The sequence below is a fragment of the Cydia splendana genome, chromosome 20 (genome assembly GCF_910591565.1).
Source record: "Cydia splendana chromosome 20, ilCydSple1.2, whole genome shotgun sequence".
NCBI lineage: Eukaryota > Metazoa > Arthropoda > Insecta > Lepidoptera > Tortricidae > Cydia > Cydia splendana.
This window is the reverse complement of record NC_085979.1, coordinates 13476103-13495505: the sequence shown is the minus strand read 5'-3', so window position 1 is coordinate 13495505 and position 19403 is coordinate 13476103. Positions and strand designations below refer to the sequence as shown.

At 37.0% G+C, this 19403-nt stretch overlaps 1 protein-coding gene, 1 long non-coding RNA gene and 1 other non-coding gene across 5 annotated transcripts in view; 2 read left to right on the top strand and 1 right to left on the bottom strand.

Moving 5' to 3' along the window:
- The window catches only part of LOC134800592 (uncharacterized), a 165365-nt gene that overhangs the window by 129776 nt on the left and 16186 nt on the right, over positions 1 to 19403 (bottom strand). The gene's annotated exons all lie outside the window — the stretch shown is intronic.
- Positions 1 to 19403, top strand: part of LOC134800535 (inactive dipeptidyl peptidase 10) — a 460887-nt gene that overhangs the window by 425361 nt on the left and 16123 nt on the right. For all 3 annotated transcript variants that reach the window (XM_063773017.1, XM_063773018.1, XM_063773015.1), the window contains 2 exons: positions 4893 to 4987; positions 18274 to 18401. In XM_063773017.1, the coding sequence (XP_063629087.1) occupies positions 4893 to 4987; positions 18274 to 18401 (223 nt within the window). The remainder of the gene's footprint in view (positions 1 to 4892; positions 4988 to 18273; positions 18402 to 19403) is intronic.
- On the top strand, positions 14361 to 14433 carry Trnat-agu (transfer RNA threonine (anticodon AGU)). Its single transcript has one exon. It is a non-coding gene; the product is annotated as a tRNA-Thr (tRNA).

Here is a 19403-nt window from a genome sequence, read left to right as displayed (position 1 = left end):
TTTTTATTAAAAAAATAAAAAGGCGTCAAAGCTAATTTTTTCAATTGTTTCTACTTTTTTCTGTGAAAATATATACGTAAGAAAGTTGCTTTTGTAAAATATTTCTATGATATTTATATTTCTTGCACCATTTTTGAGAAAAGCACTATATATGACTCGGCTGGAAGGCTACTTGCTGGCTTCGGATTCAATTAAACGGACTCCCAAGGTCGTCCGTTTAAAACGAATCCTCAGCCTGCAAGTAGCTACTTCCGAGCCTCGACAATAATGTACTATTAAAATAACTTATTTTAAACCATACATGAAATAAAGCACCAGATAATTATTAGAAAAACACAGATAGGAGATATTTTTAAACACAAGTTCTATTTAATAACTCGGATAGAAATATAAAAAAAAGGTGAGTGACGTGACGTCACGATGTAATGATGCATATAAATTCCATATTAGCAAATCGTTTTGACAGCTCTAAAAAAGTAACTGATTTGACTAGTAGGAAAATACCCTATTGGCTTCACTGCGTATAAATGCAATTATATGAATACGCAATGAAGCTGATTCAGTTGAAATGCAGAGGTTTTACTTTTATAGTTTCGATGAAAACACATGAAAGGTAACAAACGGAGCACCTCGAAAAACACAAACACATCGGGTGTAGAGCGTAGGCTGGCTCATTAGAAAGAACTCTAGAAGTGCTTGATATTATTATACTCGTATTCGAAATGAAAAGTAGAGTGTTTAACTCAGGTGAAAACTACCCATTCTAATTCGAACTAAAATATCTTGTCAAAAATGAGCGCCTTTCAACTCTTAGTTCGCAATCTACATACATGTTCTACTATAGATTTCGGTGTACTCGTTGTATCTACAGTTATCTTCGATTTTTTCCGATATATAAAGAACCTTCAAACGATAAGTACTTAGTTAAAATCCGCTATATAACTTTCACTCTAAGTAAAGCTCCACTGTACCCTCATTAATAGAACTTAAGTTGAACTTAGAGCTTCAAAGTCAGAAGTTTGCTCCTTCGAAGCCATTAACAGTCAAAGCGCCAACATATCAAATGAATTCAATTCTTAAGTACCTCTAAGAACTAGAATCGAAGATAAGAACTGCTTCAAATGGCAAAGGAAGTAATAATCGTTCTAAGACACATTTTATAATGTAATTTTAAATAATACATTCGTCTTTTATCGCTTTAGTTTCCTTGATAGTACTCCTCGAATAACTAGAATCTAGGTTAAGAACTGCTAGTAAAATGCAAAGGAAGATAGAAGTTTTCTAAAACATCTTTTAATCTAACTTTAGTACATATACTTTTAATCGCTTTGAACAGTAGACCTATACCAGAGACGCACTAACATCGATAAATCGAAAAACGTTAGAGTTAGACCGAGGTAAGAGTGCAACGATTTTGATAGCACACGCAGTGCAAGTGTCATAATTTCTTAAAAGTTTGACGCTTAAAATTACACTTGCACTGAGTGTGCTACCAAAATCGTTGCAGACTTATCTCGGTCTGACTCTATCTGCCTCTCTATACTTCTTGCATATTCGAGCGATGGAGAAGCAGATAAAGAAATTTAGTTTTTCACGATACTCTGATCATGGGTAGGATAAGTAACACGTTAAAACCAAATGGAAAAATATTGAAACCAAGCCCTGTAAACCTAATCCCAGCTCGATCGGCACTGTCCGCGCCGCTGCAAATTGACTTCCGGTGTGGCCGCGCCACTTCCGCCACCGGAAGCGGCGCCATATTGCTTGTAGCCAACCAAATGGCTTGGTTAGTGAAACTGCAAAATTCAAGGGAATTTTTGATTTTTGGGACATTTTGAGTGAACACTTTTAGGAGACCATAATGGACTTAAATAAAATTAATGTTAGTTGGCTTATTTGTGAGATCTTGAGAAAGTTAAACCGATATAGGTAGAATAGAACCTTTTGGAAATTAAACATGAAAGAAACAAAACACCGTGGGCGACCACGGCTCTAAATTCCAAAAGGCCCTCTCTATTCAGACTCTATTCTTTAAGCGGTAAAAAAAGCGCTGGTGGCCTAACGGTAAGAGCGTGCGACTTGCGATCCGGAGGTCGCGGGTTCAAACCCCGGCTCGTACCAATGAGTTTTTCGGAACTTATGTACGAAATATCATTTGATATTTACCAGTCGCTTTTCGGTGAAGGAAAACATCGTGAGGAAACCGGACTAATCCCAATGAGGCCTAGTTTCCCCCGCTGGGTTGGAAGGTCAGATGGCAGTCGCTTTCGTAAAAACTAGTGCCTACGTCAATTCCTGGGACTAGTTGTCAAGCGGACCTCAGACTCCCATGAGCCGTGGCAAAGTGCCGGGATAACGCGAGGAAGAAGAAGAGATTCTTTAAGCGGTAAAGTTGTTATCTGTAAGGAATCTTTTCTTGTTGTTGTTTTTTATTTTGCACACGTAATTAGCGGTTTGGTTTCACAATAGATAACAATGCCATTTATCGGCAGGTAATCTCTCAAGTGGATTAGGACATTTTAAAACCGTACGACTATAATTTCGTTTAGGTACCTATAATGATTTGTTACGGAATAAAAACTCTGATATAAAATATGAACATAATCCTCTTGTGTAAGGCTCGTTATAATCATCTACATATATGAGTAGTAAAATTACTGTCTAGAGACAGAAATAGAACATTTGGCGATAAAAGCATTTATTAGAAGTGAAATTGATAAAAGAACATACGATACAGTACATGTACAGTAAAATAATTTAATTTCCTACCCATTTGGCACCTCGTCACAGTGACAATCAACATGAAAGTCGCTAGAGACCTCATATACGAGGTCTCTACCCACCTAAATGAGTAAATACGGACCTCATATATGAGGTCTCTAGCGACGAGTTGCCAAATGGGTAGGAAATTAAATTCGTTGACTGTATCTACATATGTGACGTCACACTGCCATTTAAATTTCATCCAATTACTTCTATGTATAAACACAAAAACAAGCTTCAGAAACAACCTTTACTTAAAGACTAATTTTAGAATAAATAGGTAAAGTCAAGTGTAAAAATATGGGTGCACATTTCTTACTCAAAAATATGTCCCATGCTCTTATGTCAGCGAATTAAGAACTATGAGACATATTTTTGAGTAAGTTGTCCACACCCATATTTTTATGCTTGACTATACTACAACCCGCTTTCCTTTATTCGCGTCTGGCCATAAAAACATACGTATTTACGTTCCGAAATCGCAAACTAAGCTGCACCGAATTGTTTAAAACAACACTCGGGCCCGCCAGGCTCCGCAATTTATATGCATCTACAAGTGGTCGACCGTACAATTATTCAAAATGGCTGCCGTGCGCCGTTTCAATTACTTTCATCCACGAACAAAAATACAGACAACTATTAACGAAATTCGAATTCAACAATTAATTCAGTCTAATTTAGAATGAGCCAGGTTCCTAAAATGTGAACAAAACCATGGACAGCTCAAGTAAGTTTGAATCGTATTTGTAAAGTAATTACGTCCAAATTTAAACCAGCTAAGTTTCTTGGAATGCTACATGAAAATCTACTCTAAGGTAAAGTAGTAGGGTTTATTTAAATTTTCGGTAACTGAATAGGAAAACTTTTCGCTTCAGAGCTTCCTGGAAAATATTGTTGAAGTATTTTAAACTGTTAATAAAATAATAGACGGTCGAGATGCATATTATTTATAGTTTCAATAACCTTTAGGTTGATTATTTGCTGCTGAGTGTTAATTATACCTGTTCTTGTAAACTTTTGAACCATGGGTCCACAAAATATGAAAAAAAGTAAAGTTTAAGCCGTTTTTGAGTACTTACAAATACAAATGCATTTATTTCATTACTCTTTACATCCGTTCTTAGGTATAATATAAGGCCTTACCTTACCTATTTGCAAAATGTTATCCCTGAGTAAAAGAACGTAACTAATAGGGTTGGCAACTGTCAAAGGTTTGCATAGATGGCGCCATCATAGCTTGCCCCTGTCTCCAGGCCAAAAAACTTAAATAAAAAAATACAAGTTTGACACAATTCTAGGGATTGACAGGGCAAACTATGCTGGCGCCATCTGGTATATACCTACTTTGAGCGGCCAACCCCAATGCCGCGAAGATACTCCTTACCTTAAAGGTATAATTATACCTTTACCTTTTGCTTTTTATGTCCGAAGTACCCTGGAAAAAAAAGTCTTTTATGTCGGTCTATTGTGACGGACCTAATACCATTTTCCACACATTAAATGTACTTACGAATATTGGGGTAGCTGGTTCAAAAACTTACACTAACTTGGGCATCTGCCATAATTGTTTTGCACTTGTTATATGGTGTTGCCTAGAGGAAGTTGGGCATTATTAACCGTGAGCGATCCATCACGGGCTCTCCCAAAGTATTACGAAGGTCACTCCATCATTTTGCAGATTTTCCTGGAATAAAGCTTCTGTATAAGTTTACAAGCAAAATACGTAATACTTGAGAGTTACAGGACTTTCAAGGTACTTACATTAAACAAAGCTGCACGTAGAAGACGCATCAAAATTAATTTACTATGTTCAAAAGTTTATTTGGAACAAATTGACCAGTGAGTGGGCTTAGTAATCGTCATTCGAACACAACGACAGTTGAACACATCTCTCGTTTCGATACATTTGTCACTTTTCGTTGTTGTTGTTGTAATAACGATTGTCGCCTTGGCCACGCTCCGTACCAATTAACGGATAAGGTCTATATTTGCTTATTTAATTACACAAACGGCTCTACCGCGATATACTTTCATTATTTCTACTTTAAATTCCAACCGGTAGTCCCGTTTGTGTAATGAAATATGTGTCCAAAACGCGAGAGTTTAAAGTCTACATTTGCTTGTTCCAGACGAGGAGCTGGTGTTCCGCGACCGCTGGGGCGGGCTCACGCTGTTCAACGTACGCAACTTCACCACGAGGCTGCTTATGAACAACTCCACTTTTGTAAGTAACTTGTATCATAAAAACTATCTTTTTATCCTTTTCAGTAACTCAAAACTTAGAGGTTCTCCAAAACAAATTTCATCTAAATCAGTTCAACGATTTATGCCTGAAACTCGAAAAGGTAACTAAGAGACAGACAGATTCACTTTCGCATTTATAATATTAAATAAGTAGGGAAGTAGGAATATTTAGAGACTATGGTAGCAATGCAAACTTGTTGTTTTATTTCTCAGTTTCGATTTTTTTATAATCCGGTACGAGAACATTGCGCGTTATTCAACTGAGCAAAAAATACGTGATTTGTTCCCAAAATCCTTGAAAATCACGTCGAAAGCGGGGGAATCAGAAAGTTTGCCAGCACGATCCATCAGGAGGAAATTAGAGTATAATGGTGGTCCATTTCGGTACCGAGGGATTCCTCGATGTTTGCATAATCATTAATTTCTCTTGTAATACAGTAAAAGGTAAGGCGCCGAATCAGATATCCTTTGTGTAAAACTGGATATTTTATGGTAATTGTAAAAAGGTTTGAGTTGTAATTTTATTATTCTCATTTCATATTCTCAAAGATGTTCTTATGAGCTGAAACAAGCTACTTGAAACTACTACTTCAACTAGAAACTAATGCGCAAAAATCAGACGCCTGTCACCAGACATATACACACATATTTAAGATAGCTATTTCTAAGGTTTTTTTCTGTTGTCGCCGTTCTAACTCAAGTAATTTTGCGTAGAAATGTAAAAGAGTGGTCCAATAATAGAGTGCTCGTACAAACGCCAGCCATCGGTAAACTGTCGGGGCGAAATTGAAAAGCCTTGTCCATTTCTGAGGCCGGTGGAGGAGAAAGATAGACGGCTCAAGGGCCGAAAATATCAACAATACGAGTAAAAGCAGAACATTTAGAGAAGAATATTTAAAATGTTGATGTTAGTGGCATATTTAGAATGAGTCTCTATTGTTTCCCATAAAGTTTTAAGTCATAATGTATTGTTTGTCCTCATTTTCGTTAGTCATAAATTGGTTTTTGTCAGAACGCGTGACTTTTCAGGATTGCCATAAAACAAGCCTAGCTTAACCTATCTATAGAATAACCTTACGAAAATCCTGCAAAGTTAACGGTTTCAGAATTATGACTAATGATAATCTGACAATCATTACGTTATGACATTCAATAAGTATGTCAAACAAAGGGATCCGATTTAGAATGTTTTATGATATCTGAATTGTAGGAAGAGATTTGAAGAAATTCAACTGTAATTTTACGACGAGTCTTTTGCATGTATCATTATTGTAAATAATTGCTGTGGTGATCAGTTATGGGATCCAGGTGATTCAATATTTTATTTTATAATTTTTGAAGTCGGTTTTTCTTTTTAGGGGTTCCGTACCCAAAAGGGTAAAAACGGGACCCTATTACTAAGACTCCACTGTACGTATGTCTGTCACCAGGCTGTATCTCATGAACCGTGATAGCTAGACAGTTGAAATTTTCACAGATGATGTATTTCTGTTGCCGCTATAACAACAAATACTAAAAAGTACGGAGCCCTCGGTGGGCGAGTCCGACTCGCACTTGTCCGGTTTTTTTTAATCGGTTTATTTATTGTTTACAAATATCATCATATTCAGACTCTTTCCTACTAATGCCAAAATCAATACATTAAAACGGAATAGAAATATTTCAGGATTTACTGACCACATACACCTTTAAAAAAAATCTTGCAGAATACAATCGTCTAGAGTTCTAGACCTTACTGATATTCACGCGGGCCGATGAGAATCCATTCGATCGGCAGTAAACATCCAATAAGATCGTTCCTGAACGAATGGTATCGACTTAGCATTGAACGGAACTTTTATCTTACGAATAATGGAAAGACTGACACTCACACCGAGACCAAAGTCTATTATAGTCATTCGACGAGTAGGGGGGGGGGGGGGGGGTCGCGCGCGCTTATTAGTAGCTCAGTACACGTCAAAGACCGTCGGACCACTGTTACTTTTTACACTGTGCCGAGACGCATGAGATGCTCAAAAAGTCTAGGGATTGAAAATCTTGCACTCCTAAATTTCGTGGCACTTATTCTTTCTAAACTATTTCTAGTCTATTTTATTCTAAGGATAAATTTATATTTTATGAGACACAAAAACTATTCGCACAAACTGAATGTTTAAGAAGAACGGGCCTCTGGAAGATCCCAAAAGGTGTGAAAAGTCCTAAATAATATTACTATTATATTCATTAGACCAACGATATTATTTCGAATAGTTTTAAGTCTAATTACCGATACACATGGTTAGAGTTAGACCAAGAAAAGTCTGCAGCGTTTTTGATAGCTCACCCAGAGCAAGTGTTATTTGTACGTTATAATTTCACAGAAGTTTGACGTTTAAAATAACACTTGCACTGCGTGGTCTATCAAAATATCTGCAGATTTTATTTGGTCTAACTCTATTTGTTTACATATTTCTATGATCCTAGTGGTGGCTAGCGGAGTTTAAAAAATAACATTAAGTTCAGGGTTACTATTTTAATGACAAATTGACGAAGGATGGAAAGGATGGACTTAAGGAATGAAATTGTCTTCTTTAATAAAATTATTTAGGCTACGCTTAATTATTATTTAACGGTGTGATGATCGGCTTCGGATCGTTTTCCTAAGGCCAACAAACGTATCTGGATTTATGGGGCAAATAATGCGAGAAAATGAATACGTTTGTGAAAACGCCTCAGGGGATCGCCTTATACCTGCCTTTTATCTTGGTATTTGTCAATGTAAGTTACCTAGAACCGAAACAAAGTTCAGAAAAATATCACAAATGATCACGATGGGGGAGGGCAGGTCCAAGAATCATGTGATATTTTTTACACAGCTGTGAAAGGCAAAAACAAGGAAATTACTCAACAATTTTCTCATATCACAATTATCCGTTCTAAGAATATTTATACCTAAATAAAAAATATTTTTTAGAAATGTTTAATTTGTGGCGACCTTCAAATGATGTTTTATTTGATCATAATTTTGGTAAGGAGATGTTTTATGTAACCTTGTTGAAAAGGAATATAAATAGGGAATGCAAATCGGTTATTTTCGGTTATTTTTTGTATGGAAATTATCGGTTATTAACCGAAACCGCGGTTATTTCCATACAAAAAATAACCGATTTGCATTCCCTAAATATAAATCAATTCATATTTTTGGACCACCCCAGTATTCAGTTAATCAATTTAGATATCAACATCAGTCCTACTCCATTTCAGTCAATGAAAGTAATTTGAAATCATGTTAATATTTATTTGTTTTACAAGGAGGCAAAGTTTTTGTTTAACCTCTCTTGCTAATATTGATACCCGAGCAAGCGACAGATCAGATAATTGAAATTCGAAAAGTTAGAATCAGTGTAATTCAAGTTCCCGAGTGAAACACCACAACACCAACGCGAGGAAAATACCACAAATCAAATCCAAATGAACATTATTTAATATTTATCATTAAAATTAACACTTAAAAGCGAATTCAACCAGCCAACATAAGGAAACAACTCAAAATTTGCATCTAATCAGTGTTGCCAACTCGAATTTTGAAAAAATGCTAGACTAATGTCTAGATTATGCCAAAATTATGCCAAAGTTTTTTGAAATATGCTAAAAAATGCTAAAGTGTAACTTGAAAATAGAGACTTAAAATAATATGGTGTCTAAAAATATTCAGTAAAAACACCGTACTTTGTCAGTAGAAAAAGGCGCGAAATTCAAATTTTCTATGGGATTATAATGCTTCGCCTATTTTTTTTTAAATTTGCCACAGTTGTTAACGGAAATGGCTTGACAGACTATAGTTACGACGGTTACGAGTCTGCTGTTGTTTGGCTATATAGGCTGGCCTCAGACGCACGCAATTTTCATTCGGTTTCCGGACGGACAGGTGTGAATAGGACGTCGCTAGTCACATAACTATCCATGTCTCGTTTGCACCTGTCATTCCGTACGGAATATAGTCCGTCGACGTCCATCCGCCCACAAAATTCAAAATTCATATGAAAATATGAACCACATAAGGCGATGGCGCATATTGTCGCTGCCAAGTTGGTGCAAACTTGGCTGAGACTAAATTATGCTAAAAAATATGCCAGATGCTAAATGGAAAAATTGGGTGCCATAGCGAGTGAAAATATGCCAGTTCTGGCATCATTTATGCCAAGTTGGCAACACTGCATCTAATTACTTTGCTACTGTTGTGGACAAAATGCAACTTTCTCGTCAGTTTTTGAAGTATAAAGAGAGCCCTTATAGGCTGGTTAAGGTGAAATTTGAATTGTTGACATAATAATAATAATTAATCATAATTTCAGCCTATGTACGTCTCACTGCTGGGCACAGGCCTCCACTCTTGCGCGAGAGGGCTTGGCCCACCCTAGCCCAATGTGTATTGGGGACTTCACATACACCTTTGAATTTCCTCGCAGATGTATGCAGGTTTCCTCACGATGTTTTCCGTCACCGAAAAGCTAGTGACTAGTGAAAAGTTGTTGATTTAATTAGGTTTATTTAAAAAAGGAAAAGGCTGTGTAGCACAGACAGTCCGAAGCACAGAATCAGTCGTTTCGTTAGTACAAAATTAAATTATAAAGTTTTTGTTTGGCGTTTGTCTACAAAGCGACACAAAAACATTTATCAGGACAATTCAGCTTTAATGCATTCGCCTAGTTCTTATTATTATGGTCTTAAGGCAGATTTTACCGAAACCCAGGGCTTTTGTAAACTTAAATAGCAAATTGTTTAGATCGGCGTCACAGCAGGTGCACGTCCTGCACGTAGCCCACGCACGTGACTTTAAGTTGAAGCAGGGGTGCGAAACTCCTGACTTCGGTCAAACTCGGCTGCGCTCGGCTCAGCATTGCTCCGAGCAATTATTAGGGTTGGCACCACTTGACTTCCTTTTGCGTGCAGGACCACAGATAAGATAATCACTTTATTTTTGACAACCCTAAATAGCCGAAAGGGATAGTGCCATATATTAGAAAGGGACAGCATGATTCGACCCTGAACCGCTGTCAAACTTCGTTTTTGTAGGAAGTTTCCTTTCTGTACGGTAGTACTATTAATTATTCTGTGGTTGAAGCCAGTACAGTCAGCTCATGGAAGGATAATATCAATGTGGGCCACACATATTGTACACATTACAGTAATTAGTTTAGTAAGTAATACTTGTAGAGGCTGTTTGTTTACCTAAATAAACTAGTGGCTCTGTGAGCTGTAGACCTCGCGAGCAGAGCTTGAAATAACATGGTGCTAAGAGCTTTAAATACACCGTGTTTTTTTTGATTTCCGTTAATTTCAAGGGTGCATTCCTGAGCTTAAATCAAGTAACTTTCTCAAAGACACCGATGTTCTAATTAAGTCCATTTCGGAGATAATCCATAATTTATTTTTTTACAATAAGGCCTCTACAAGCGTGTACACTTGCCTTAGGGCCGGCTTACATATTGATTAGTGTTTAGAATGAGTTTATACATTTGCTACTAAACTTAAGTACAATCTCGGTCGATTGATGTACGAAATGACATTGATATGTCACAGATTTCAATTGTTTGGTTGAGTTAAATGTAATGCCCGTGTTACAACAACGCTATATGCTACATTTAATTACTTTTTAAACAAAAAAAAAAACAAAAAAGTAAACAAAAAAAAATTTTTTTTTGAAAATTAACTATGCCATTTAGTTCTTATAAACGTACTTAACTATACCCCGAAGTTAACGGAATTCAATAAAAACACGGTGTATAGTAAATTAAAGAAAAACAATACGAAATTTATGTGTAAAAAAATACAAAAAGTTATTTGGCATCTTTGGCAGTGGTGCGAGGCGCGGAATATTATTGTTTACGCCTCTTATATTAAATCGGTAGATAACACTGTGGCCGACGCGGAATCGCGTCGTCCTCACTCGGATATCGAATGGGAACTAAATAATTCCGCTTTCAAGATTATCGTTAAACAATTCGGTATGCCAGAAATAGATCTTTTTGCTACTTCCCTGAATAAAAAATGTCATATATATGTTAAAAGTTATAATATCCCAGCATACAATTACTGGGGATCGAACCCAGACCCTCTGTGCAAACAGAAAAAGCGAACGTTTACAAACTGAGCCAAATAGTTCTTAGATGGGTTGACGAAATTTAGCTACTCCTTCTCAAATTAAAATTAGTTAAAATTAAATATCTAAATACCGCCTAAACCAGCGATAATTTTTTTCTGCATTTTTTGCTATTAACTCTGTAAACATGTTTCAAAAAGAAAAAAGTCTTATGATATCGATACGACTATTTGTTTAGGCGCCAGGTATCACGACTCCGCCATTTTTAAAAATTTCCAAAAACCGGATTGACAAAAAAATTTTATTTAGTCATAAAATTCGGTCACAAAATTTCACGAGAATCGGTTAAGAATTTCGACCTGTAGAGGAGAACATCCGGACATACGAAAGCAAAATGCCCGAGTCAAAACGTAGACCTTCGCTTCGCTTCGGTCAATAAAAAAACAACGGGTTGCACTCCGGGAGTGCCGACAGAAGTGAAAACTCAATGACTAGTCCAAAATGTCTGCAGCACTATGTATAATTGACCCATCCTCCTTTCTATTGAAAAACTTAAGTTCCGAAATTGCTGGTCAGTGAGCTTGTTTAAAATTAGAGATTCAAATTTGTAGCGTTAATTGTTTAAAATTCGAATAGAAATTGTAAAAAGTTACCTTGCAGACCTCGCATCTAAATATATTCATGATATTTTGAGTTTCATTCACCAGTACTAGAGTTCACTTTTATTAGCGATTTCATCAAGATGTAGCTTTATTGAATTATATTTGAGTGATATAAAGTTAGAATGTAACTGTGAGATCCTCGTATTTCAACCCGTACAAGATTAGAACCTTTTTCATGTAATGTCATTGAGTTATTCTTTATTGATTTAAATGCCATCTAAATGAGAGGCCATCTAAACCTTACGGTCACGTGATCGCCTTACGCTGTCTCGAGTTTATCATTTTTTCCCCGCCTCAAAAAGTGCCCAGCGCCGCTAAAGAAGTTTTCACTTCAAAATAAAAACAACATTTTGAGAAATCATCAACATTAATTTCGCTGCGGCCCGCTTGATATTCTAAGTCACAGACAAACATCCTCCAGACTGAGCATAGTAGCTCGACGCTCTCTGCCACGCATACGGTAGTTTTACTCCATTTTCGAGTCGAAAGTGTCTTTGTGTGACGTCCGTGTCTTTGAACGGACCAATCACGGCACGGAACCTCGCTCACGTCGTCCCCCGCTCCCCCGTATTTTTGGCAGCAGCGGTTTCATAAAATAATTGCGCTAAACTCCGTCTAGAGGATTCCTAGTCTATGTTCTAATTAGAAGATTTCACAATTAGTTCATGTTTAATATTGTTATGTGACGACCTTATCGCGACCCACAGTGCGTTTTGCGATCGCATGACGCTCCAATAGGCCCTATTCGAACAATGCTTATAACATGGCTGACTGATACGATACTAATCTGTTAGTGTCAAAACTGTCAAAAGTGACATTTCTTCAACCAAAAACTCCACTTTTTACACTGGCAGACCGAAATCGGGCCGTACATATCATATACGGGCCCGACACTATCATGACAGTATAATGTCATTATTTTGTCATTACTTCAAAAATATTAAAAATGTTTGATAACTTCATTATCGTCCATCATTCTTTCTGTCATTTCTGATTCCATCATTCTAATCAATTCACTGTCAGTAGTAATGTCATTTCTAGTATCATTACTTTGACATAACTCCAATACTGACGGCAATTATTTAAAATACACTTCATTACTTGCCGTCATTCCTTCATGACAATCCCTACACTATCACTAAAAACGTAATTTTTTCAAATTAATGTCAGTTTCATGATAGTGTCCGGCCCATACTATGCTGCGCTACGATTACTACGTCGTAGCAGAAAGCATTAGGTATTGTTTCGCTACGAAACGGAATTTTTTCGTATTACTTGCCACGATATCGACATCGGCTTCAAACATATCATATAAAAGGGATAATATTTTATTTTATCCTTTTTGAAGTCGGTTTTTCTTTTTTTTTAAGTTTATTTGTTTATTGATGACGCAGTAAATGTGAAAAGGTTTTTACAGTGAATCAGAAATCAAGTTGTTCGATGGTATCCACAGTCGGCAATAAATAAGTCACTACACCTTAAATATAAAACAAAGTCCCCCGCCGCGTCTGTCTGTTTGTGTGTTTGTTTGTATGTTCGCGATAAACTCAAAAACTACTGAACGGATTTTCATCCGGGTTTCACCTATTAATAATTCTTGAGGAAGATTTAGGTGTGTAATTTATTAACCCGTGAGAAGCCGGGGCGGATCGCTAGTGAGTTTGTAAACATTAAAGTATCGCCAGAGACACTTATTCGGTTATGACACTACTTAACAGTATTTTAACCACTCAGACTTTCATCTTTCTTGCAAACCTTTTTATTGGTCTAAGGGTCCAACTCAGTCCAACTTGCCTTTTAATATCGCAACTTATCCGAACGTTTCGTGCATTATATTTATATCCGGAGGCAAGGCTTCAGGAAAAACGGTAAAAAACAAGACAAATCGCCGGCAGCCGGTGCCTAGCTAAACTTTTCAAGGGAAATTGGATCCTATTACCGGAATATTGGGGGTAGATTGGCGTGTTTGGGGGACGTGTTTTTATGGCGCGCTGACACGCTGTCAGAAATGTATAAAACGGAGGAGTTATTGTTTGTTGTTGAATTATTGGGCGTTTTTCGACGACTTGACGTGAAGGGCGCTCGTATTTTGGCTGTATTTTCTGTATTGCATGTTATTGACGCTTGAAATATGGACTAAATGTTCTTATTTCGCCATTTTTTTAGGGTTACCCAATACCAATGTTTATAACTTTCGCGTTTTGAACACATATTACCCAATACCAAAGAGAATAGATAGTATAGAGGAGTCCTGTCATAATAAATTTTGTAGTCACAGTAAATTTACTGCCATCTATCGACACACGACTAAAACTCAAAACGAAAACGTATAAAATTATCAAAAAAATGTATATATATGGATAAATTATTTTATTATTTTTATATCATTTTGACCCATGTTCATTCACTAATATCTATGTGTTAAAATTGTTAAATATGAAACGGTGTCGTCGCGCCATCTAGCCGAGCATAGGCCAAAGATGGGTGCGCCATCTATCCGAGAATGACTTTTTCTTGATTTCCGAGGCACGTTTTTTCCTTAGACTTTATTCATCTTATACGAAGTTACATATGTCTTTGCCAATACTGTACCCATTGTATTGGGGACGGTCTTGGTAGCTCGGAGGGCAGAGCACTGTACTAGTGATCCAGTGGTCGTGGGTTCAAGTCCCACCCAAGACAGAAAAATTTCTCCCCTTCTAATTTCGCAGTTCGCAGACGTTTCTGCTTGATACAAAATTAATTTACCTATTCCAATTAATATTATAAATAACTCTATCTGTCAGCCGCTTTGTCTATTACCTATCTATTTTTACCTTTTGGGTCACTTGCACCATAATTCACTAACCCAGGGTTAACCGATTGAACCTGGAGTTACCATGGTTACCAGTACAATTTGACACTGGATTAACTGTTTAACCGGTTAACCCCGGCTTAGTGGAATGGTGCAAGTGGGCCTTACACGATTAAACTGCTAAACCGATTTTAATGGAATAGGTAAGTCTACAAACACGAAATTTAGTAACTTGACCAGCTATGACTGTCTTTCATACCAATAATAATTACACTTTGAATAATATACTTTTAAAAAGAAATAAATGTCTACTTCATATACATAAATTAAGATTGCTTTCCACAATGTTGTTAAAATTGAATCTTGAATGAAAGCTGAACGAATCGTGCAAATAAAACATCCCATCTCCAGCCTCGACCGAGTTCAGACACAATAGCATTTTCATGCATTCATTTACTTCGTTTGATCCATTGCCAATATTTCAACACAACCTTGTTTAAAAACGAGCACAATATATATTCAAATGACATACAAGAACTTGTAAACGTCAAAAGATACAACGGAATTTAAGAGCCAACGAGAGTGGTCATTTCTCCATACAAACGTACTCCTCGTTTTCCTCCGTGGTTTTTGAAGCTAGAGCAATGATTTTTTCAACACAGATTAATATTGTCAATATCTGTGTCGGACCGTTTTGCTTTTTTTGATATTTTTGTTTTTTAAGGCGCTAGAGCCCTTCAAAAATGGCCAAAATGGCCTAATTGACTATGCCGCAATGAGAGGCGTGGCATTCAAAACTGATATCAATTAGCCAAAAAAACAAAACGGTCCGACACAGATAATTTCATAATCATTTATATTTCCAAATTTGGTTACGATTGGTTAAGTTTTGGAAGAGGAAACAGAGAAGTACGAAACCTCGATTTTTGAGATTTTTACGCAGGATTTTTCGCCTTGTCCTTATCGCACTACTTTTAGGTGCCGCTTCCGTTAGCGAGACGGGTATATTTACCTAAAATATTTAAAACTCAGCTCCTGTTTCGTCTTAAAGATAAGTGCTGACAATTTCTATACAAAATTGCGTTCCTGTTGTCGTAAATGCTACCACGTGTCAGTTTGCATGACCCATCTCAGATTCATATGTATTACTTTGTATTGTACGTTGTCAACCTTGTAGATTTTGCTTAACGTCGTATCTAAAGTTCGAAGTAACACTAATGGTAACATTCCATATTTAACCGCAGCTGCACTACCGGTACTGAACGCGTCGCTGTCATTGTCAATTTCCATAGTAAAATTGACAGTAATGCAGCTGCGGTTAGAAATGGAATGTTACCCTAACAGTCCTTATTTTACTTTTTACCAATAATAAAGTCGTACCGTAAAATGGGGTGAGTAGGAACAAAACTGACATTCAAACCTCTATAAAACTTTATTTTTACATGTGGCAAACTGATTTTTATACATAATAAATGTTCCGGTTGTTTGAATTTTAATTTTTTTATGATTTTGTGTAGTTCCATTTCATAACTTTAAAGATACGAAATAGTAAGAATTCCCAGCTCACCCCGTACTAGGGGTGAGGAGGGATTTCCTACTAAGGTTAGTTTTGAAAATTGTTGGATCGACACTTTGGGATTATGAACATTATAATAGCTTGATTTGTTATTAGAATATATATAATTAACGTAGCAGTAGCCTGTAAAAACCAACTCACCCCTCTGTCATCCCTCCTCACCCCATTCATAACCCAACTGCCCTCGTAATCCCTACTCACCCCATTTAACGGTATAACTATAAGACAAATCAGAAAACATTCTCATGAGAAATCTGCAAAGTCCGCCCCAACCAGAAAAAGTTACGTATTTCGTAAACAAACGCGTTTGTAAGATAAGTATGGAAATTTAACATGATTTTGGGGCGATATTCAGGTCGTTTTGTCCTCAGTTGGTGGCAATTCGATACTTATGAACCATGGAATAAGGTCGTGAATTAATTACACTTGAGATGCAAAGTTTTTCGGTATCTGTGTAAGTATATTGTTATGATAATTTTAAACCAAATTGTGTGATGCGCGCGCAAGGTACTTCTTCTTCCTCTCGTTATCCCGGCATTTTTGCCACGGCTCATGAGAGCCTGGGGTCCGCTTGACAACTAATCCCAAGAATTGGCGTAAGCACTAGTTTTTACGAAAGCGACTGCCGACCCAACTCACGATGTTGTCCTTCACCGAACAGCGAATGGTAAATATCAAATGATATTTCGTACATAAGTTCCGAAAAACTCATTAGTACGAGCCGGGGTTTGAACCCGCGACCTTCGGATTGAAAGTCGCACGCTCTTACCGCTAGGCCACGAGCGCTCTCAAGGTAACACGGACACGAAATTTTGCGATCTTGTAAAGGTCTACACTAAATCTTAAGCGGGGGCGTGAAGTCAAGAAATTTAAGGAAACTTTGAATTGCTTCTGACGGGGCTACTAAATTTCGCTTTCTACTGGAGCATGTTTTACGGATACCTGAATTATATATGACAGTAAATTTGGGCAAATCACGAGCCTTACGGATATATTACCTAACAGAGTGACAACTAGGTGGTTATATATATATCTAACCATTCTTATCCTTGCCATTTTTATCGCTCAATTATTAAACATATCTCTTAGACATCCGTCCAATCCACATTTGAATGAACCCATTATATAATCTGTCTACCTTTGAACTCACCCTTTTCAAACTGCCTCGAATATTCAATAGGCGCGATTCTTTTATTGCACAGGACGAGTCTATTCTCGGCGTTTTCTTTTATCCCTCGAGAACTATTTGGAGAATTGTTCGTTCGATTTGTTTCCCTGGCTTGATTGACCGACGATCAAAGGGTTTTTAGGTTTGCGAGCGCTTAGTAGAGAAAGTTTTTTTAGGATAATGTGGTCTTTGACAGTTCGATTGAAAATTCTCAAGACTTAGTGCCAGTTGCACCATTCGCACTTGACAGACTGATCAACGTCACCCGGCGTGCCGCTGCGGTTTACTATGAAACTTTCCATACAATAAAATTAACTCTTAAACGATGACAAACAGTTTGGTACAACCGACCCTTAGTTAAATCATAAATCATAAATTATTTATTTGCGTGAATAGGGTCAGATTACAGTTGTTATACGAGTATATACATAAAGTTTCTCCTAATTCAACCGCCCACAAACAGCATGCAAATATTTGTTGTATTTCTTAAGCTAAGTATTTATTACATTATATACATTATTATTAGTTGTCAATGATAACAAAGTTGCTTTACATGTGGTTATTTACTTATATTCGTTCTCCCACAATTTAACTCAACAAGGGACCATTATTTTTAATAAACCGCTGATGAGTCTATACTGGCAAGGGTTATCCGCAAATAATTAAGTAGCGGTTGCTGACGAATTGGTACTTTTTACAAGCTTTTATTTAACTTGCGGTGTATGTATGTGTGTTCGTGGCAAATCTTGCGAACTAAATTAGACTCACTTACATATGTAGGTAGGTAAATTAGGCGACAATGTAATATTATGGTACCATTGAGCTCATCTGATGACGGATACAGGAGGTGCGAATTCACTCTAAGATAAAACAACAGTCTCAGTAATTAATAGTTGCCAGTTGAAAGAAAAGTATAGTCAGGGATAAAAACTTGTGTAAAAAAACTTTTTTAACAAACCGTTAATGGGGCGTTTTTTATTGCAGAGAGAGCTAAACGCCGTAGACTTCAAAGTATCGGCGGACCTCAAGTTCGTGCTGCTGGTGTCGGACGTGAGGCCGGGCTGGCGGCACGCCAGGCTCGCCAGATACCACGTCTATGACGTCATCAACAGGTAACATAACAATCGAGTCGACAACCATTGTCCTTATTTTGCGTGAAGAACGAGGTAGCGCTACTCTAACCACAGGGTCCACAGGTTTCCAGGTTGCTAATACTTCCTATAGTGTGTACGGAGACCTAGTCCTGTTCCTAGTACGGTACCTTTGCCTGTATACTTCTACCTGCGTGCAGTCCAGAAGAATATGTCATTAACAGTTTAGGTCTAAACTAAACAGCTTTCCTATAGCATACATTTATCTGGAAAAACTATTTTCAACATACACACAAATTCTTAAAATCTAAGTAAGCTAATGAATCATATTACCCAAAAGATCACTGCTAAGCAAAAGGCCAAGAATTTGTCTTCGGGGTTTCAGAATTTGTTTCTGTTCCAGCGCCTATAGACTCTACTCGTAGATCCATGAGCTATAACTTGCATCTTTCGGAAATTAAATCATCGATATCATCATCCAATGTCCCAAATCACCTTCCATTGCAAAAAACATCCAAATCCAATCGTGGGTAAATTTTTGAAGAGGGTGTTTTTTCGACATTTGTATGGCATTTTTTTATTTTTGAAAAATCTGATTTATAATCATCGTTTTAGGAACGGTTCTTAACAACAAAAAATATACTGTACGAGGCACCTCTGTACTTTTTATAGTTAGCTAGATATGGACGTTTAAAGATCGACATTTGTATGGCACTATTTAGCCATTTGTAAGGCGCTTTTGACATGTATAGGGCATTTTTTCGATATTGTATGGCAGTATTAACATGTATATGCCACTATTTATTATTTTTGTTGCATAAAATCATTCGAGCCGTTTTCGAGATCCCCGAAATATATATATATATATCAAGAAATTAATATACAAGGATTGCTTGTTTAAAGGTATAAGATTATTGTCAATAGTCCGACACGCAACACGCACAATATCCACGCACACCAATACACGCAATTATGTTTTCAAAACGCGAACAATGGACAATTAAAGGCGACAGTCCATTTCCA